At 36.4% G+C, this 23,814-nt stretch overlaps 2 protein-coding genes across 2 annotated transcripts in view; one reads left to right on the top strand and one right to left on the bottom strand.

Annotated features, from left to right (window-relative positions):
• ptprfa (protein tyrosine phosphatase receptor type Fa) overlaps positions 1-12,418 on the bottom strand; it is a 207,242-nt gene extending 194,824 nt beyond the window's left edge. Inside the window, exon 1 of the mRNA XM_016560916.1 lies at positions 12,077-12,418. The gene's annotated coding sequence lies outside the window, so the exon portion shown is untranslated. The remainder of the gene's footprint in view (positions 1-12,076) is intronic.
• LOC107746622 (transcription factor Ovo-like 2) overlaps positions 1,007-23,814 on the top strand; it is a 25,331-nt gene continuing 2,523 nt past the window's right edge. The window contains exons 1-2 of the mRNA XM_016560917.1: positions 1,007-1,117; positions 18,775-18,868. Coding sequence (XP_016416403.1) covers positions 1,007-1,117; positions 18,775-18,868 — 205 coding nt within the window. The remainder of the gene's footprint in view (positions 1,118-18,774; positions 18,869-23,814) is intronic.

The raw sequence follows: 23,814 nt of genomic DNA on the forward strand, positions 1-23,814 counted from the left end.
AAATTTCAAAAAAAAAATAAAATAAATTCTAATATAAAAATTCCAGAGAACTATGGAAAATTGGCTACTATCTGCAAATGCAAAAGATAAACATTATAAGAATTCAAATTCAAAAACAGAGATATTTCAAGGTCAACATGGATACAAATACAAACACGCAACAGTGGTTACAAGTCGATGTGTGAAATGATTCTCCTGAAAACACAGCACAATCCTGAGCGTTTTCGATCTGATAATATGATTTGTTCCGCAATGTGAGGTAAATAATTAATACAAAGGCTCAGTCGGCCAGTAAACAGGATCATCGTGTCCATGTCTAATGTAAGGTTTCCGCCCCTTGAGACATATTGTAAAGTGGAGGGGAAATGTGATTCTGTCCAGCCAGCTGTGCAGGAGATCGATCACGTACACTGATCACAGTTTCTAAGCATTAACAAGCATAGAGAGACAAAGAGAAGGACCAGAGAGCTGGAGTGATGTTTTCATTCACAACGTGCTCATCACTGCCACTAAAGCTCCTTCGCCATTGTTCTGCCCTTCACATGCTTGCAGCGTGTCACGTTCAAATGTTAATTGTTCTCCATGGTTCATGAAACAACTGTGCTGCAAAAAGCACTAAACGCCATCAAAACAGTAGGTGCATGCAATTTCTTTTCTAGAAAGCTTATCTCTTCTGATTTTCACTTCAAAGTTCAACTTAGCTCCATCCCATGTTATTTTTAAGGTCCTCTAGCAAATGTTCTTGTTTTTCTGCTTAAGGAAAACGTCTTTAACGAAGCTCCTGACAAAATGTAAGATAAGAGAACAAAACAGTCGTTCATCCTTGTCCTTGGTTTGTTAAAACAACGCTTTCTGCTGGCTGCTTGCAAAATTCTCTCTTGTCATAAATTTACCGTGGCTTTTTTCCTTTCCACGTCACCCAGAATTTATGTCTGAAATAAACTTGAACTGTGGCCATGAAAATGCTTATATCCCTCTGGTAACACGACTAACTATTTGCAGCATCATGGCCAATAAATCACACGGTGTACGGCCTGTCCTGGCCGAAGCGTTTTCAGACCCATTTACTACTGATAATGCCTGCAGTTGGCCGGGTCTCGGAGGGAGAGGCAGGCAGGTGAGCTCATGAATCATTTGCTTCTTTCATCAATGCTCACCTGCGGGGCAGGTTTAGGGTTCTGCAGAACATGAGGGGATAAAGGGGTTGAGGAGGGGGCGATTTCCCATTGCTCAGTGCCAACACACTCGCATTAATTAAAACATAAACAGGCTGTGCATTGTGGGATTTGCTCATTAAATAGCACACATTTCTTCATGAACATACCCTGTTTCTATCTGTTCATCATAAGTGTGTTTGCACGCACAAATATACGCCGATAACTAATAATATCTGCCAATCAGAAAATGCAATAAAATGCAAAAATGTTTGCATTAGATTTGAAAAGATCAATTATTGCTTTCTATTTCATTTCAAACATCAAACATAAACAGACTCACCAATCAGCGCTGTTTAAGAATCTGCTCAACAGTGCTCAAATCTTGGCGGGTGTAACGAACAATCCACTGAAGGCGAGTGTAGTGAAGAACCCAAGTGCAGTTTATTTACAGAGTGATCCAAACATCCAAACAATAATCCGAGACATGACTTGACATGAACAGACTTGACTTAACTTGACGAGGCATGAAACAGACTTGGCATGAACAGACTCGACGTGGCATGAACAGACTAGACTCACAGAGCTGTAACACATTACAGCGGGAAATGGACGTTTTTAAAATTTCAGTATCGAATGGTATCGCGGTCGGTACTTTTGACAACACTATATTATATAATCTATTTTTAAAGCTTTCTGAAAATGTGTGGTTAATGGTTGTTTACTTCACAGTTCACTTTATTGGAAAGGATATAAAGCTACTGTAAGCACTGTAAATTGATGATTTAAAATGATCACATCTAAAGAAACAGTGACTTCATCAGTCCCCATGCTTCACAGATAGCCAGTGTTGGGAGTAACGCATTACAAAAGTAATAATATTACAGTAGTATATTACTTTTTGCTGTAGATAGCCTTGGGCACTTCAGACTCTAGCACAAAAAGCTTTCCTGCTGACAGATATGATGGAATATTTTATTAACCAGTGGTGGCTTGATATATATACACTCTTGAGATTCAATCCCCAGAGTGTGTCAAGGCCAGAGATGGACCACTTTGTCCTGTGGCCTATTATAGCAGTCACAATCTAACACCTATCTATCCACCATCTGGGAGAGGCTCCATAAAACTCCCATAAAAAGACAGAGTGGCTGGTCACTTGCAGATCGCCTTCAAGGGACACGGCTCATAAAACACACACGCTCATACACACGTGTATTCACGAATCGCTTGGAGCACCTACAAATATGAATAGTCAGAACATCAAGCCTGAGTTGTATTGCAGTCCATCCTAATTTGAGACATGTCAGAGCCTTTGAAACTCAACTGATGGATTAATGACTGTAATGAAAGTCATCCGACACTCATTTGGCCTCAGACAATCTAATCAACAAGCCTGGGATTCGGGATAAAAACACAGTCCATCTACGCTTCGTTCCCTCAAAGGGAAACACTGTTAGGGAAATGTCAACACAGATACATGACATTGGTGTGTTCAATATGCCTAAAGATATTCAGTTGAACGGAATAATAGGGCTGTGCAATTAATCGAAATTCAGTTTAGATTTCGATTTCTCCAACGATTATGAAAATGCAATAATCGAGATAAAACGATTATTGGGCCCCATTCCGCCCCCTTTCCAGCGGTGCGCTTTCACTCCTCCATAAAAGCCCATTTTTTACGTGTAAATCAGTAAAATCATGTAACGTGACTTTTGCAAAATGGGACGTGCTTGAGTTATTAAAGTTGATTAGATTTATTAATGTTTTTAAAAGCACGAAAGAGAACTTGCGCTGTTCCTCAGTAGGCTTGCGCTCAAGAGACGGAACAGAACACGGACATGTGAAGTCATCTTTTCGCTGAACGTATGCGACTAAACGGTCAAATACACACAAAAATGTGACAAAATGTGGCGCTTAGTGATTATTCACTAATTGGAGCCGTGCAGCTCTTAAAGTGACAGCAGGCTATATTCCTGCTGCTGGCTGTGTGCTTAATATTAATCAAACAACAAAAGACAAAGACAAAATCATTCACTGCTCTTCACAGAAGGTCTTTTGTAGCTTTAATAAGAAACAAAGGAAATTTAATTCTTACAGTGAAGACTATGCTGTTTTATTTTACATTTGATTATTCAATTTTTATAGGTTGGTAACTGAATACTTTAGATTTGCATATATTTATATATTTTTTTTGTTATATGGCCCACTAATAATTGTGTTAAATAACCGTGATTACAATATTGACCCAAATAATCGTGATTATGATTTTTGTCATAATCGAGCAGCCCTACTTGTGATGCAGCTGTTTGTATTCAATGGATACTACAGGGGAAGCAGCATTTTCACTGTAAGTGGCCTTATTATGTGTCATCTGTATGTTCACATTTATAGGATCCTTCCAAGCATCAGCAAATGCATTAGTGATCGCTCTGTATGCGTAATAATGCAGTACAGTTTGACTGGACGCAGCCCGCAGTTTATTTTATTCTGTTGTTCATTTTTATATTAAATATTTTGAATGTTTTTATTTTTATATTTTCTGTTTTCATTTTCATTTTAACGTTTTAGTAATTTTATTGTGCTTTTTTTGTTATTTTTTGTTGTTTTAGTTTTTATTTTTATTTCAATTATAGTTTTAGTTGGTTTAGTACATCAAATCAAATTAAACTAAATTGTGATTTAAAATGTGGCCTTAGAAACTAGCTGAAATAAAACGTTTAATATTTTATTTTATTTTAATACAGTTAGCATTTATTTTATTTTTATTTATATATTTATTTTATTTTATGTTATTTTAAGTAGCGAAAATGTTTTTATGATTTTAGTTTCATTTTAGTTTTAGTTAAATATAATAACCCTGTTCTGACGTAAACAAAAAGTTCACAAGTCTATTTATTTTGTTATTCAAGCTATGCATTATTATTTGTTTAGTTTAATTTTTATTATATGCATCTAGCACTATATTATCCTGCTGAAATCAGAACAAACAGGCATCTCCTATAATTATGGGTTATTACTGTAAATATTCATAATACAATTTGAATCTGATTTTTACAGATGTTGACTCCCATTGTGTCGTCAGAAAGCTTTAATCAGCACACGTCAGTGTAATAGTAGCTCTCAACATCCAGAGACCAAAGCGAAATAATTTTTCCTGTTGAACCAGGATTACAATCAACTAGAAGCCAAACCTGAGGATTCAACGGGTTAAATCTCTGGAGAACATCTGCTAGATACGCAAAATTAGCTGTACTGTGTAGCGAATCAGCTCATGGGGAAATATGAATAATTAATCATAACTAGTTATAATTAATTATAAATATTTAGATCCGCTGTAGATATTTACTTGACCTCTCAGGGTCAACTGTCTGTCAATTCTAAGAACGTTAATTTCCTGGTTAAGGGAAATAACTTTCTTACCAATTTGACAAGAGAATATTTATTTATTTGTTTGTTTGGAATATGTTGCTGAATTCATCCTGTGAATAAACTTTGGGACGAAATAAGGCATAAAACGCCAATTTTATTCTGTGGCGTAAAGTTATTGGTTGAATATTTAAATTCCAAAACACTCTACATTTATTTCCTGGAAAGATCCTCATCTAGAAATTCTTACAGGCATAATTAATACCCATCTGTCCTGATGTTAACTGATCAGACTGAATTTTTATCAATGAATCAATGAATCATTCATGCATTCTTTCATTCATTTATTTCTCAAGTGTACAAAGAATATGCACAATTTCAATTTGTTTTTGTACTGTTTTTGTATATTTACAGGCCTGTTAAAGTGATACTAATTGTCTAACTGTCTTGGGTTCTGCAGAGTTTTTTCTAACCATCACTGAACTAGAACAAAAAGATGCCTGCACTATTGTGCCGACAGCCTTGTTAGCACACCTGCCGTTAGTCTAAAAGAGAATTTTTTACTGTTTTTTCTCACCGCACATGCACTGAAAAGTAGGGGTGCTCCGATTGATCGGCTACCGATCACTATCGGCCGATAATCGCTTTGGGATGTTTGATCGGCGGTCTCTAAAAAGGCCGATCTAAAAAAAAACTATCTCAAGCTGATGACGCTGCCATGCAAGGTTTGGCACGACATGCAGCGGCACCGTCTCAGTCTCTGTCTGGTGCGGGTGAAATAATTATAATGCTGAAGGTGAGGTACTCACCTTTTTAATTCTTGCCAGTGTTTAACCATTAAGCGCTCGCGCGCACTTCTGGAGATAGTGCGCTCATGCACACTCACAGTGCACACACATAATGTCAGGTTATGTTACTAGAGGTTACTAGAAGTAAATGCAAAAGTAAAAAGCAGTGAATAATGTGTTGCTTATATATTTATTGTGTTTAAACATGTCTGTGAAAGACTGTATTACTGTACTGTGTAAAAAAAGAATCACAATGTTGAAAAAGCATTTTAAGTAACAATGTTTGGATTTAAAATCAAAATAATGGATAAATGTGCCTCAAAAACCTTGATCGGAGCACCCCTACTGAAAAGTTGTGAAAAAGTGAGAGAGAACGTAGGCAAAGTGTTCTTCATTAAAGGGAACAGCAGTGGGAATATATGTCTGCTGAGGCATTGTGGGGGATGTTCAGTAGGGCCTGACAGAACAGTGTTTTTCACCAGTCAGTCTTTCACATGACAACAAAATGATATGCAGAGCGTGAGCAGATCTCACGATGTAGGCAGAAAAAAAAACACATTTCCCTGTCTATACTTCTTCTACAAAGAATTACACAAGTCTGAAAATAGAAAGATAAAATAAAACTGCATTAACGTTATTTCGTCATCTTCAGTCTGCATTTTAATAAGCCCCTTAAAACAAGATTTGTAGGTTTAATCTCAATAGAGAGTTGCTGTTTTGACACATATGTCACGAAAGAAAGAACAAAGTGTCCCGCTCCCAACATGAGATGAGTACTGACTTCAGAAGGCTGAATCGTTTACTGAATCATACAGCTGAAGTACTGCACATACTTCATGCATGTCAAAAACTAGATGTTTCCTGTTATATGTTTTAACATTCTGTTTATAACCAACATCATATGTTATGTTAAAAGAGCCACATCAAAATGTTCACATTCAACTGAGGTTGGAAACAAAATGAAAATTGTATTAGCAAAAATACCCCTACAGTATATACAGTCTTAATGGTTATTTAATGAGAAAAACTAACAGAAGTTTTGTCCATAAGATGATAAAAGTTGCAGTTGAAAAAGCTGCAGAAAAACTTTGGTAGGAAGAACTTTATTTATTTATTTATTTATTTTATTTATTGCATCACATTTAGTGGTCGACCGATATATCGGCTGATATTTGGCATTTTTCAAATATCGGCATTGGTCGATAAGTTTTTCTGTTTGGCCGATGAATCTAAAGTATAGGTATGTTTATTTTACAAAATTATTTTTGAATCCATTTTCAAATGATTTCAAATTTCTTAAATATTAATTAAAATAAATACAATTATATCGGCTTTATATCGGCCACCGGCCACCCGGCTTTCCAAGATATCGGCATTGGCTGTCAAAAAACCAATATCGGTCGGCCACTAATCACATTACCTTAGTCAAAAGCATTCAAATAACATATTTGACTGTTATTTATACTGAAATATTACTATGGCTGCATTGAATAGAATTGTAAGTCAATATAACAGCAGGTACAGTAGTATATTGTGACTCAGCATGATAACCAGCTGTTTTTCTTCTAACAGACTTCTTAAAGTTCACCCAAAAATGAAAATTAGCATGTGTTTTACTCACTCTCAAAGCATCCTAGGTGTATGTGACTTTATTCTTTCAGACGACTCCAACCTGAGTTATATTAAAAATTGTCCTGGCCCCTCCAAGCTTTTCAATGGGGGTAAGCGGGTGTTTGTTGTCAACAGTTCAGAAGACGTGAAATAAAATGCGTGCATCCGTAATAATACGTCCCTCACACGGCTCCGGGGGGTGAATAAAAGCTCCTCCTGTAGCGAATCCATGCGTTTTTGTAAAATAAATATCCATATTTCAAACGTAATAAACACTTTTCTCTCACTTGCGCTGACTGTGGTACGTGGAAGACGTTCAGGTGGATGACGTAAGACATATGCGCCGTGCGCATTTAGCCTTGTTTTGTCTCCGCGTTCGTCACTAATAACGCAATGCCGACGTTCTACGTCATCCGCCTGCACAGCTTCCACGTAACACAGTCAGCGGAAGTGAGAAAAAAGTGTTTATTACGTTTGAAATATGGATATTTATCTTACAAAAACGCATGGAGGCCTTTATTCACCCCCCGGAGCCATGTGAGGGACGTTTTATTACGGATGCGCACACTTTATTTCACGTCTTCTGAACTGTTGACAACAAACACCCGCTTACCCCCATTGAAAGGCTTGGAGGTGCCAGGACAATTTTTTATATAACTCCCGATTGGATTCGTCTGAAAGAAGGAAGTGACATACATACACCTACGATGCTTTGAGGGTGAGTAAAACACAGGCTAATTTTCATTTTTGGGTGAACTAACCTTTTAATGCTACTCACATAGATGCATATTTAGGTCCTTCACAGTCTTTAATAGATGCACAGACAAGCACAGAGTGAGAAAGAGACAACTTCATCACAGACCGCCCTAATAGCTAATATATAAGTCTGGTCTGCATGAATGTGATAAATGTAAAAAGTGTTTGTGTCGTTTGGTTCATTGCTTTCCTGTCTGTTAGTTCAGATTGCTCATTTACCTCTTTTGCAAGTAATTTACACCTGTCTGTTTTGATAAACAGCTAAATATGAAGCCATTTCAAAAAAAAAAAAAAAACATTATAAATACTGAACAAAACCGTTATTGCAAACTGTATTTCCATTTTACCTTATTTTAATGTATTGAACTTGATTATTTGCATGTACACAGATTGTATGTACGTTCTTAAGAATATTATACAAATATATGTCTTACGATAACCTAATAAATACTAACTGGGTACACAAGACACACTTTACTCTTAAAAGCCAATCAAAATTAATGAGTAGTCTTTAACAATACCTAAAAGATATTGTGTGCTATATATTTTGGGTGGTATTTGCTAAATAATTACAGTCTATTTGTCCACACAGACCTACTAAAGTCACATTTAAAACCACTGCAGGCATGAGGATTAAAGCAAAACACATTTCAAGTCTTGTTCAATGTTTGCCAGTAAAAATGATACAAAACAAAACTAATCAAATGTTTTATCCCAGATTCCAGTGTAAAAGCTATAGAGCTGTGTTATATCAAAACCAGTTTGTTTACTGTATATTTTATGTTCTGATGTACTGTAGCACTGGCCTCTATGCAGCTTGCCAAAATGTCTGTATGTTTTGTATTATTGTTAGTTGTGAGAACTGCAAGCAATCTATCATTGTTTTTCCTTTCAACTGAGTGAATAGAGAATTCCCTTTTTCTACACATGAACTGTGCCTTAAATCTTAAGCCTTGCATGTGAAGCTTCAGAAAATATAATGAGTTGTCCTAGCTGCCACTGTAATGGTGCTGTAATACTGTCAATGCAGCAATTCATGTGTCAGAGTCTAAAACCCAGAACTTTAACAAAGACAAAACAGTTCTGGTTAACTTGATGGAATGTGTTCAAGACCTTCAGAGAAAATCTGAGATGACTGGTCAAATGAGGCTGGTGCATTGCCTCTGAATGCAAATGATTTAAGTACTTTGGGGGTTGGATTAGATTTGCATGTAAATGTGACACCATCCTCATGTAAATTAGATTTTATGACAATCAAGTCTGTAATAATTCTCAATAGCTACATCGACATGCACCCAAATAATCTGTTTATAATAGAATTGATGGCTCAATCGGACTGAAAAGCCTTCATGTAAACATCTAATTGAGCTTGAAAGGGGTATTGTAGACCTGAAATAACCTCATTAAGAGGAAACAAATTAAGTATATAAATGCTTGAACCTGACTATTTTCTCAATTGGTTCCAAAAATTTCTCGCGCACATGCGCAGTGCCTTGATGCATATGTTTACTTATACTTCACACTATACGAACATGTGTATCACGTGTTTCAAACCGGTCAGATGAAACTGAATATTTAATAAATATCTTCTAAAAAGCTCTTCTAATGTAAATGTCAGGTTTCCTTTTAGATATGTCATCAAGGCTAAAACTACAACTAGCTACATCTGGTGGTATTATTGCGGTGCTTTCTCCAGTTTTGAATGCAAAAAGGTTTGTTTGGAATACATGTAATGCACATATAAACTGTGAATCGGATTGCAACATTTAGGGTTCATATAAACAAAAATTTCAGAATCAATATCAGATGAAAATTAGGGCATGTAAACCTAAATAATGGCTCAATTACAGTAACGTTACTGCTTCACTAATACACTTGTGTGTGCATTGTGAAACAGACCTAAGATATGAATGGCCCATATATTATAGACCAGTTTACTTGTTATAGATTGCTGTCCTCTGCTTGTTTTGTAGCAGCTTGTGACTATTGTCCCTGTCTATAAGTCCCGCTGATTGAGTCTGGCCCTTGATCTATGCTGGGATGAAACAAAAAGACTGCCTTCCAGACTCTGATCGAACAACAAACAAAAGCAAGGGTAATTGAAAACCCTAGCTGCTCTGTTATAGTGCACTGGCGGGAATTAAATGTGAGCGCCACAACTGGTCTGCAGATTGGTCAATCCACACGCAATACAATGCACCAAGGTCTTCTAGCCCTTTCCCCATGAACCATTATTCCATATGATGCCGTTTACATGCATATAACATGTGAACCGCAAAACGGTTCTCAGGAAAAACAGAATGTGAGATGTGTAAGCCAGTGACAGCATCACTCACATTTTCAATCTGCACAAACACTGACCTCACGATATGCCATCCAAGTCATATTTCAGACACCTTTGTTACTAGAGAGATAGATGTTCAATGCGTAGCTGCACTTGCCATTACTGTGAGGTGGTTTACCTGCTGCATCACCCTGTCATGGTGTGGAGAAACTGTGGTACATCATAAAATAAAGGTGGGGGGGAAAACTACTTCTCTTCACATATGTTTACACTCCCACTCATTACTGAAATTACACATCATTTATCAGCATGGAGAGCCTGAATGAGCATGGGCAGAGCTGCTAAAAGAGAGAGAGCAAGAGAGAGATGCTGTTTGGATAGAGTAGAAGAGCAGCTCTCCAACATCTAATTAGCTAAAGCTGTGTTTTCTCTGCATTTGCTGCGGCCTCCACATCTCCACCCAGAGTTGGAAATCATCAGCTTAGGCCAGAGGTTCAAAACGGATACAGATGTCCAGACCTGGTGCGCATCAGCAATAAACACTGTCTGATACTGAAATGGAATCCTTCATTTAAGAGACAAATTTACATATTTTAGAAATTCATCTAGGAGACATTCGATAGAAGGCCTATTTAAGAAATAGTTTGTAACAACTGCACAGTTTTTTTCTTTCACATTGGAACCATGATTACAAAAATGCATTTAATTGAACAATTAATGGCAGATTTGAAATGGATGGGACAACCTCTTCTCTTTTTAATGCCATTAGTATGCATATAGTATTATGATGTTAGAGCAGCACCATGAATACTGGAAAAAACGTCAGTAGATCTGTAGGGGGAAAAAATGTTTGGACAGGACCATTTCTGCCAATATGTCATGAATATCTCTCTCTCTCTCTCTCTCTCTCTCTGTCTCTCTCTCTCTGTCTCTCTCTCTCTGTCTCTCTCTATCTTTCTCTCTCTCTGTCTCTCTCTCTCTATCTTTCTCTCTCTCTCTCAAGAATTTACAAGAATAAATCTACATCTTTCTATATATAGCTGTAACTATCCATTATAGATATGAATATATACATGTTTGCCAATAAGGTGCATGACATCAAAAGCGTCCTGCTGCTGTGTATTTAGAATAAGGAGGGACATTACACTTCTCTGAATTACACTTCTAAAAATCTCTAAATAAGAGAAAATAATAAATGCAATCACTGCAATCCTAACCCTACAACATGATCATTTTTTTCAGCCTAACCCGGGGTTTAAAGTAGTTTCGTGCATGCAGATAATTAGTCATCGAGTCTTATTTTGATGTGGTGGCGTCTCCAGTGTCTACTTAAACACGGTTGTTTTATAGCAGGCAATATCTCGCAGCAGATTGGGGTTGTGTATAAGCATTTCCTCCCAATTACAAGTCCACTGAAACTAGTATTAACATAACTATCATACACCGAAAACTGTCTTTCTTTAACACGAAAATGTCATTTGCGAACTGAAGAGAAGATGCGATTTGAGACGGAGAGATGGAGCGCGCGGACCTGCCCATGACTCAGTGCTGCAGCCTTCAGATTTCCTCCAGTTTCTCTCATCCAGACTCCCAAACGGACAGCTCATCACATAACCAACAAGCCATTGCAACACTTCACATTACCATGTCCATGTTACACATTTTGCACTTTCATATAATTACCTACAACAGCTATACGAATAAGTATGTGTGCAATAATCGCACGTAGCCTACTTCATTTGTATTGCGTGCTTACCACAGCATTAAGAAGATTCGCGTTTTATAATAGGTCACATCATTCTCAACGTACCCGAACTGATTTAAACATTTTTAATAACAAATACATCGAAATCTTGAGTTAAAGATCTGACAATTGCCACCAAGTGCTGATATGCGACCATGAGACGAGCTCATTTATATAGAATACAAGCAACTGACAAGCTAAAAACTATAGGCTATATTAATATATATTAAATACATATTAAAATAATTGCCAAATTAGCTTCCAATGAATGTCAAGTGACAAGTCGAAGAACAACAGGGCTTGCCGAATAAAATAAAATAACATCACAACACATCTGAACGGTAACAGAAATGTTAAAAACTCAACTTACTCTTCAGCGCCTCATCGGTTAGTGTCGTTTCTATATTTTCTCTGGTCGTTGGCATCAGCTGAGACTATTTTCTCCTCAGAAGTGAAACAGGATAAAATCCTCCTCAGTTCAGCAGCCCCTGACTCAAATCCCGATATTTCTTCTCCACAGACACCTTGCGCGTGCACAGAGAAGAAAATTCAAGTATAATATATCCTCCATGAACGTGTTCTGCCTGTAAAAGGTCCGTTTTCATGGAATAATAAGAGTATTTTCGGGACCGGCTTTCATAGTTGAGCTCTCTCCTCCTCGCGCGCTGTGCGGACAGGTTTCGCGCTTCCCTCGCGAGCTCTGGATGATGTGCGCTCAGTCTGTCTCGCGCTCACAAACGCACGCACGCACGCACGCACTGATGCGCTTCATTCCACACCGGACACCGGAAGCGTCCTGTATACGTGTGTGGGTGTATTTCATGTTATCCTACACTGTTTTCTAGGGCATCCCGAGAAACTGTGTCATCACTGCCACCTAGAAAAGAGAGCCATGTCGAGACAAACTGCTTTGTGCGCTTTATTTGCTGGTAGGTCCTCATTTTAAGAAAAAAACCATCGACCTCTCACAAGTTCCCCAGTGTTTGCTAAGTATATTCAGTTTTTGGTCACTGTAGTGTTGATTTGTGAACGTAAAGATTGATGCTTTGGCTTCTATTTTAGTTGGCAGAGACTGCAAATGGGGAAAAGTAGTGACAGGCTAAAATGAACACTAAAATTTACATATTTTAATTTCTGTGTTTGCTCCGACAACGAAAATAGCGCCGATCCAAGCCAAAGCAGAATTAACCCCTTATGAACGAATCAGTGTTTTGAACGAATTGGTTGAATGAATGAGTCAATGACTCACTTAAAAACACATAATTTGTCGCCACCTACTGACGTAACGATTTAACCTGAAAAAACAATCACTGTAAAATCCCCATCATCATGAATGAGCATAGGCGGAGGGTGAACCAACTCCAGGGTAAGGCTAAGAGCAGCCAAATGTATTAAACATAATAAACCCGTCTTTTTAGGCAAGAACCAGACATGGGTGTCATGTAGGCTAAAAAATTTTTTAATGGGACTGAATTTGTATTTAACGTGATTACAATTTAATAAAAACGTTTGATAATTGATAATTATATAATGTTTCCTTTCCACAGTTATTCAAACAGCGAATAAATTATATATAGACAGTGACATTATCACTAACATTGATCTATCGCGAGTTTAAGCACTCTCAAAAAAACAAAACTATCGTTATAATCACTGAAGCTGTATACACTGTGAAATGAATCCCTTACTTACATTGTACGTACATCTGCGCTTTGTTGTTTATGATGAGAGAATTCGCAAGAGTCCGGAATTGCCGCAATCGACACTGTCTATTCATATTGACTTTGTTAGCAACAGACGTAATAGATTTAATTTATTTGGTATTTATAAGGTATTTTTGTCCAATTTAGTGCCATTTTTGCCCCAAGTCTCCATGGCCAGGGGAAGGCTAAGCCTTACATAAGCTCCGCATATGCGAATGAGTATGACTATAACAAATACCCACAACAGAGTGATACAAACAGTTAAAAGACCCAGTGCTTTTGAATGGTTATATCAGCACTCTTTGAACGCTGCTCGACCAATCAGATTTAAGGACCAGAACTACTTTTCACTTATAGGCTACTCAAACATGGAAATAATTAATTCAAGTATTAAGATAGCTAATCATAAATAATTATTTAGGTAATGCTTGTTGATGCCATCAGTGAAAATAATCACAAATTGTCAGTGACTTTTTCTGCTTAAGACCAAATACTGTAAGTTGATGCATCAACATGTATAGACACACACAAAAGAAAACAAATGTTATAGTTTAATACGTGTATAGAATGGATTCACTATCAACCCAGTTATTTTGTAGTATTCAGTATTTTGGCACTTGCATTTTGGAATCCTTACAAATGGAGGTGGAATATTACAAACATGCCATTTCTTGACCTTGTGCAGAGTGCCAGAAGACGCTGTATTGATTTTTATAACAAGCCCTGCAAAGAACTCGAACCAGAATATGTTATTCAACTACTCATTATAATGTACAGACCAACCCATAATCCTATTTAAGTTCATTAAAGAGAAATGGCTTAAGTTAATTTACAATCACATAATTCATTTTACCTATATGGATTTATGTGCATTCACGCGCCCTTAATGAGGATTTTCTCATATTCTCTTTTAGCATGTACAATATGATCAGTGCTGCAATCCGGTTTACCAAGCACACACCTGCTCTCCACTCTCAGCCATCGAGGAAACATTTCTTTTTTGCTCTGCCTCTTAAATTAACAGCCTCTCAAGCATTTCAAAATAGGCAGAAATGTACAACCTCTCAAGCATTTCAGATCGGTACAATAGATAATATTTTTGGCAGTGAGCTGTGATACTACAGATTGATTTTTAATACTCCATCCAATAAAAATGATTTCCTTCCTTTGGTTTCAAGAGAAAAAACAACCAAAATAAAGAAGGGGGGCCGATGGCTCGGCCCCTATAGGACATAAATCTTTTATCCATGGCTTCCGCATGGGAAAGAGATAAGGCGCGGGAAAATGAAACACTGAAAGGCTCATCTGAATCTCCCAGCAGCTCAGTTCCCCTGAGTGGGCTGATGCACAGACAAATATGCCAGCTCGAAATAATGAAATAACCATCCTCGCTGCTTTGCTCAAAAATAAGCGAATATCTAAATATGTAAATGCCACAACAGTATAAAGAACAGAAAGCACACTCAAACTCGGTCAAGTAAATGCCAGTAACAGTATTCAGATAATGGGACATGAGAAGAATGCCGTTATTGTGGATGTTTTTTATGAAAACATTCATCAAGATACTATCTAAGCAATCTCACTTGACCGTAAACCATTTATTCTATATGTGCAGCTCTATGATGGTATGTTTGAGTATAATTACTCTGTGCATCAAAATCAATGCATAACCTAAAGCGTTACTGTCTCATTTACAGTGCACAACCTGTCATGTAGTGAATCTTTCTTGCATTGTACATTGCAGTGCGATCCTAATCGTGTGACATATCCTATTCCAACTGTCATCTATTTTAGTCACCCTTATTTGGATGAGCCTCAATGTTGTCACTGTCAACAATATGAGTACCAACAAACCCCCAAAACAAACATCAAGTGAAAGTTGGAGAAAGGAAATGTAGGTGTTGGAGAACATGCATGTCATGCGTAACCTGGAAAACAAAAGCCAAACGTCACAAACAGTAAGATCGCAGTGCAAATCAAGATGTGATTGCACTGACTGTGCATATGCATGTCTTTTAATTCAATGACAATGACTAGATAAAGGTCTCTGAGACACTGTATTTAGCAGTATGGACTATAAAACAGAGTTTTTGTGCAAATTGAATTGACTGAATTAATCTTCATAGCATTTCGTTATTATGCCTTGCAGTATGAAAGCATTTCCTTGTACTCTTACTACCATGTCAATTGGGTTTACACACACTAATGGATTGCATTGGTTGTTATGTTGTCTACGCAGACAGTCGTATCATCACTGATTGAAAGCACACAGGTCAGGGCCTCTATCTAATCCGGCTGATTAGTCAGGGTCTGCGATGAGCTCCCCGCGCCATACAGACAGCAAACAATGCAACAACAGCTCGGCGTCATCCTTCACGAGCCCTTAGGGACAGCGTCTGACTCTTAGAGCCTGCTGCGCCCTTTGACCTCCAGATCAAGCTACTCAATTACTTTATACCTGCACACAAGGATGGGTGGGGTCAACAATTCAATTAAAGCCAGCAACACACCCACTAATCACATCAGGACTGCCAGAGTTTCATTAGCGCTCAAGAGTCTTCAAAGCCCTGCCTCTGTGTCAGTAAGGGGATTGGCCACCCGCTCTTTCATGCGTTAATTAAATTTGAAGTCTCGTTGGCTAAAAAGGCAGGCTCAGTATTATGGTTCTGAGGTTGATGAATGTTATATAAAAACCAAAATGATTTCCAATGGAGCATTTTTAGTTAATATGCAAATTGCATAAAGCACAGACACTGAGAAGTGCAAAAGATGGACATCCTTGTCATATTTCAAAAATCTTAAAGAAAGAAATAGGAAATTATATGTTGATTATATGTTGCTTTACAAAGGATTTCAGGATGATTAAGAAAAATGATTCCAAAATTCTCAATAATACAGACAATAATGAAAAAGTTTTTAAATTCTGAAGTTTTTATCATGCTAAAATGTCTTTGTCAATTTGACTTAATTCATTATAGTATTTTCTAAGAAAGTACAGTAAAAACTGTATAAGAGCCACCATAATTATAATTATTTATTATAATGTATTATAGTGTATTTTTTTAACTTTTTTTTATTTTAATAACAACAACAATTATTATTATTAGTAGTAGTATAAATGTGACTTCTATGAGATTTACATAAATGTTTCCCCAAATTCTCATTAATACATAAAATAATGAAATATTTTAATTGAGAAGTATTTATTAATTATGCAAAAAAAACTGTTATACCGCTTTTGTTTTGTTACTGAAATACAGTAAAAAAAAAAAAAAAACTGTATGAGAAGCTTCATTATTATAACAATAACAAAATTATATAAAAATATTTATCATCATTATCTGTCATCATCATTATTATTATTATTAACATGACTGGGACATGTTTTTGTGAGATTCACTCAAAGAAAAATTTCTTGGAGGAGTCTGTGTTAATTACAGAGTGACAGAAAGAGGAAGAGAGGACGAGAGGAGGCAGAGCTTCAAGGCAAACAAACTTTTTGAACCTTTGCAAATTTCAAATGAGCTCAGGCTAAACTGAAATTCACAGAAACAGAGTGGATAAAGAACAGCAGCTGTAGACTGAGAAGTCACTGATGGGGAAAATACTCTGCAGGCTGCCTGCACTCTTCTCACGGTGATACGGGTGTGAGACACCAAACAAGCATTTGATCATACTGGTTCATCTTTTTGACTCAAGAAACAGAGCTCTAAATAAAGAAACAGCTTTTATTCACTGAAACATCACATACATTCATATATGTGACCCTGGAGCACAAAACCAGTCATAAGTAGCACAGGTATATTTGTAGCAATAGCCAAAAATACATTGTATGGGTCAAAATTATAGATTTTTCTTTTATGCCAAAATCATTAGGATATTAAGTAAAGATCATGCTCCATGAAGATATTTTGTAAATTTCTTACTGTAAATATATTAAAACTTAATTTTTGATTAGTAATATGCATTGCTAAGGACTTCATTTGGACAACTTTAAAGGCAATTTTCTCAATATTTTGATATTTTTGCACCCTCAAATTCCAGATATTCAAATAGTTGTATCTCGGCAAAATATGTTCCTATCATAACAAACAATACATCAATGGTGTTGTAGCGTCTGGACCAATCAAACACACAATTTTTCATTTGATTTAACAAATCAGTTATTCATTAGATTAACAAATCGTCACAGTCCCGTCACCCAATAAACTGGATGCTAGGATGTCTGCAACGACACCAGGCCCCCCCTGGTTACCATGGCAACCCTGACACCAGATACATTTACGACCTAATGAAATGTAAGTAGGGAAAATCACTGCCTTTTTCATAAGGAAGAGACACAGTGTTAACGTTCTTAGAATTGACAGACAGTTGACCCTGAGAGGTCAAGTAAATATCTACAGCGGATCTAAATATTTATAATTAATTATAACTAGTTATGATTAATTATTCATATTTCCCCATGTATGAGCTGATTCGCTACAGTGTATAAATCTCAATTTTGAGAAATTTACACTTATGACTGGTTTTGTGGTCCAGGGTCACATATTTATTATTGTATTAAAATATATTTATTGCAAATCCACTCACAAATCCATTTAAAAAGCCAAACCCATTCTCACTCTCAAAGCATCTGATGAAATCAATGAAAATACCGAAAATCATGTCCCAAAATATCATGATGATAAAATTATGCCACAGTATAATTTCATGATGATAGAATGCAGACATCATTGTGTAACAGTGTTCATGCTAATTAGACTTTATCGAAATGAAGACAGCCCTTAATTGATCAATATTCAGAACGGTTTGTTGTACTTTTCATAGTAAATACTTCTGAATGATAACCTGAAAATACATTAACTGTTTTTAATCAAGTCAAATATGTTATTTAATATGATTAAATGTACACCGTGTTAAACAAAAAGTCATTTTTATAGGTCAGATCAAGTAGAAGTAGCTCCATGTTGTTACGTTTGATAGTGTAATAAAGGACAATGAGCATTTGTGTCTTTTGTAGCCTATTGTTGATTACATCATCAAACTTTGTCCATTTTCTCTCCTGTCAGACTCTCACTAATGCACCAGCCGTCATTTCACACTAGAGTTTTCTTCCTGAGCTATTTTCTGTGCGCCCTTAGCAGCTCAGAAATGGGTTCTGTCTCACTGACTTCGTTAATAATCGTAATTATCTGCACGTCTCGTTTATCCTCTCTCTCTCTCAGCGTTCCCTCAGCCGATCAGGTTTCTGACGTCATGTTGTGTGGCTGAGCACTGGGAATTTCTCTTTCGCCCTCTATCCAAACCTGTGCATGATAGAAAAAAGATATCAAACTGGTTAATTTTTTATCTCTTGAATGCAAAGCCGTGTAGTGCAGGACTCTGCACTAATGGCCCCAGATTGGATAACTCGTGCAAGGCTCTGGAGATAACAGAGATCCTTTACTGCTGGATGATGGGTATGATTACAGGTCAAAAGAAAACAAGCTTCTGTCAAAGCACCGCAGTTGCACATACTGTCTTGTCTGCAGTCAGAATGCGTCACTGGCTGCTTCATGCTGGAGAACATGCCGTCTGAGCTGACATATGACAGCTGTCTGTATTTCTGTTTCCCAGCACAAACCAGAAAAGCAACCCATAGCAAAATGTCAGGACAAAAATCAAGAAGTCTAAGTGTTTTCTTTCAAATGCTGCAGTTCACACTCTTAAAAATTACTGCTTTTGTTTTTAACTCAAGCAACTAATACAGAATAGTTTAAAATACAAATATAATCCTTTAAAGTTTTTGGTCTCATCTTTTCATTAACATAAATAACATTAACAATTAACACTTATTCAGTACATTTACAGGAAAATGAAATGTGTGCACAGATGTTAGTAATAAATCAATGTCTGTGTAGCTCTTTCCCATCAACTGCCAAACTTTCAATGAAATCAACAAACAATTTATTCAGTTCATTGTTATTCTTTTCATGACAGGTCAGGTGTATAAAAAACACATGGAATTTAGCTCCTGCGAACATGGCACAACAAACAGGCCTATAATCAGAGAACGACAATGCCAGCAAGCCATAAACAATAAATACAAAGCATCATATATGACATAGGCCTGAAAAGATGAACGATACATGAGAAACATGTATTTACAGTAAGTTTTATAAGATATTTTTGTTTGAACAGATTCAAAAATAATATATATGCAAAACAGCATGCATGCATTTAAAAAAAAAATTATACTCCAAATTTCATAAATTATAAATATCACATCAAATTACAACTTTCAATCTTAAAGTTTCAGCAGGAATAATCTAAGAAGTTCATTTAATTTAGGAAAAAATACAGTAATTTAATACACATTCAACTGTGAATGCTGTATTTGTTGTCTGTATATTGTGAATATTGTTATATGGTTCACAAGAGTAAATTAAAAACACTTATCTAAAACAAGATTTCAAGTAAATTAAATCAAAATTGACAGTATTAATTTTTATTTCATTTCTATCCTTTTTTCCCTAAAATACAATTTTTTCTTAGCGAATATCCTGTTTCACTTGGACATGAATCAAATTAAAGAAATAAAGTGGATTGCAAACAGAATTTCACATTGACTTTGTTCAGCTTTAATCCAAATCCATGCACTTCATGTGTTACTTCTATGAGGTTAAGAAAATGTACTTGCACAGCAATATTTTCAAACATAAACGATGAAACTTTCACCTTTTCGATATGCAAATGATTTGCATTGAGAGAGATAAAAAGAGCAAGTGAGAGAGAGAAGTACATATTTCTCCCGTCCTCAGTCTGTATGTGAATACAACACACATACATACCGTGCTCTTCAAATTGCTGACTTTATCATTTAATTTCTGCACTGGAAAAATAGCTAGGATGATAAAACCTCCCACTATCTGAATCAGACAGGTGTAGCCTATTCAACAGAGAGAGAGAGAGTTTATATAGAAATGCTTTATGTAAAAACCTATAAATTATATTTATTATTTTATATTATTAATTATAATTGTATATAAATTAGTTATATTCAATTTTATATAATTAATTCTATTACTATATAAATTACAAAATGTATACATGTATATATAAAAATTTTACAAATGCTTTATGTGAATATAATTATATATTTTATGGTGATTTAAATGGTGATTTAATATTGTGTGTGCGTGTGTGTGTAAAATAAATATTTAAGTATAAATATACTTAAATCTCCATTAACTATTAAACTTATCATAAACACGCTCAAACAAAAATAAACACACCGTATAAATGTATTTTTTGTAACATGTGTAATGAACATAATGTACGGAGTGGCTTATGTTGGTCTTTCTAAATCATAGTTTTATCTATATCAGCACTGAGATGATGTAACATACATTGCAATTATCAAAATGATGCAAGCAAGGTCACAAGCCCACAGTCATTTACTCGTATCACTGCTTTCACATGCTCCACAGTGGCAATGCTGAGACAGGAGCTGAGAGAGAGAGAGGGACAGAGATTATTGTTTTTGTAATGTTACAATTCTCTTAAGATTGAAAGCCAGTGCGGTGAGTGACAGTCAGCTATTTATGTCAGTCCTGGACTGTACGGCACACACACATTAATAAGCACATGCAGCTCTGCGTCCACTCACTCATGCACAGAGATCAGCTACACACGGCTGCCAGCACGGCAGGCAAATCTCACCGTGTCTCACATTACACTTATTTGCAAGATTTCACCTCTCTCCTCACAAACAAATCTGGCTTGTCGAATAACAATATGTCAATAAGGCCACCGGCTTAAATGCGTAAATGTCTTTATCAGTAGTAAACAACTCAGTATGTGTTAGCGATAAACTCTGAGTTTGACTTTAAGAGATTTAAATGTTCTTATCACAATTGTTAAGAGATTAAAATAAGAATATTGAATCAAGTTTAACTATTAAACTTATCATAAACACGCTCAAACAAAAATAAACACACCGTATAAATGTATTTTTTGTAACATGTGTAATGAACATAATGTACGGAGTGGCTTATGTTGGTCTTTCTAAATCATAGTTTTATCTATATCAGCACTGAGATGATGTAACATACATTGCAATTATCAAAATGATGCAAGCAAGGTCACAAGCCCACAGTCATTTACTCGTATCACTGCTTTCACATGCTCCACAGTGGCAATGCTGAGACAGGAGCTGGACAAGCGTCCCCTACGACTTCCGGCCAAACCCAGAGCCACACGAACAGATGGCCTCCCCCAGGACACTGCCTCCAATGGGATGTGCGCTGGGCAAGAGGAGGAAAAAAAAACGCTAATATTAGACATACTTGAGCATTTCTGAAGGTACCGGCATTAACAGATGGCAACAGAGCTCTGACTCACGGCATGAACACAGAACGATGGCGCAAGTCTCTCTAAGATGATACGCCCTGCGAGAGCGAGAGAGCTGGAGCCATGAGTGAGATCTCTCAATGGAGCATGTCCAGAGAGCGACGCTTCCCTCTCCTCATGTTCAAAAGCTTCCCTACAGCATGCTCAAAATCCTCCACAAATCCCTCCTAGAAACATCTTCTACCAAATAAACTATTCACATTGTTCATGTCACTATGCCAAGATGTTTGTATGGAAGCGTGTCACCCGTGTGAGCGCCAACATGTCTACTCTGCATATGCTATGGCTCTGATTAATCCATTTCATTTCAAATAACACGGAATACTTTATTTGAAGCCTTTATATATAATGCATTATAAAGTACAAGTAATCCACATGACTCCAGTCCATCAATTAATATCTTGTGAAGTGAAAAGCTGCGTGTTTGTAAGAAACAAATTCAATCAAGATGTTTTAAACCATCCATGAGTCCATAATAAAGCTTCCTCCAGTCAAAAAAGTCCATCCCCTGTTGCCTCTCACATCAAAATCCAGCCACATATTTGTTCAGAGATGTTTTGGCTTGTAAATGGTGCTTGATCGGTGCAGAGTTCTCTCGATTCAGATAAGATGACTTTTTCACTGGAGAAAACAGTATTATGGATAGAGGACTCATATTTTAGTTGTTTGGTTTGAAGATAAAAACATCTTAATGATGGATTTGTTTCTCACAAACATGCAGCTTTTGGCTTCTCAAGACATTAACTGATGGACTGGAGTGGTGTGGATTACTTGTGGATTATTGTGATGTTTTTATCAGCTGTTTGGACTCTCATTCTGACGGCACCCATTCACTGCAGAGCATCCCTTGCTGAGCAAGTTATGTAATGCTACATTTCTCCAAATCTGTTCTGATGATGAAACAAACTGATCTACATCATGGATGGTCTGAGGGTGATTATATATTCAGCAAATTGTCATTTTTGTATTAACTATTCCTTTAAAACCCATGACAAATAACCAATTTCAGATGTAACAAATCTGCAAATATAATGCAGTTTAACTGAGGCTTCATTTTTAAAAAATGAAATTATATAATGCATTACAACATATATTATAAATACCTTTATGATGCATTATTGTAAGTCCTCAAGTAAAGTGTTGCTCAATATTTTATGTTTTCACAAGACGTGTTTTGTTCCTGTGCAAAACTTGCCACCAGTGTGCATTTGCTGATTGCAGCAAATGTTTTTTTTAGTTCAGCCTTAGCAAACACCACACTTTCTCTGGAAAAGTCTTATAAATATGAACAACTGAAGACTTACAGCATGTTGGACTGCTGCCATTGATAATAATGGTCTCCATGTCAAGAGGATGTATTCATATTTGATGTTCACTTAAACGTTCACATTATTTAAATGGATTTTAGCCCAATCATATCTGTATTGCTAGCTGATCCCATTTCCATAGAATAATTGGACAATCATCATCTAAAAGCTTTGTCTAGCGGCCGACATTATCAAAATGACAAAAGGAATTTTGGAACATGCCAGTCTCTGAAGAATCACAGCCGTCTCCCAGTATGTCTATTAGCCAAAGACACGCTGCTTTACTGCATCTACAAAAACACATGCACTCGTTCTCTAGTTCTACTTTGACCGTGACATGCACAGGACAACAACTGAATAATGTCCAGATATCTTAAATTCATAACATTGTTGCTGCAGCCGTAGGCAATGACATTTCAAGGTTTTGCTCTTGTCTGTGTGTTCTGATAAAGAGAACACAGATACAACAGATCCACACACAATATTTACTCTGAGTCTTATCTGGGCACACTGAGAATTCTTCCCATAACGCCAACAAATGCGGTATGTGGAAGCGAAAAAAATGATGACTTTATTACTAGATTTATTCATGGCACTGGTATTTAAGCAATTTTTAATAGTGCCTTCAGGAAAGCATTCTTACAGGAAAGAACTATTACTATTGCTCATATTATACAGAGAAAAAAAAAAAATAAATAAAATAAAAT

This window comes from Sinocyclocheilus rhinocerous, unplaced genomic scaffold, assembly GCF_001515625.1.
Source record: "Sinocyclocheilus rhinocerous isolate Xijiao unplaced genomic scaffold, SAMN03320098_v1.1 scaffold588, whole genome shotgun sequence".
Lineage (NCBI taxonomy): Eukaryota > Metazoa > Chordata > Actinopteri > Cypriniformes > Cyprinidae > Sinocyclocheilus > Sinocyclocheilus rhinocerous.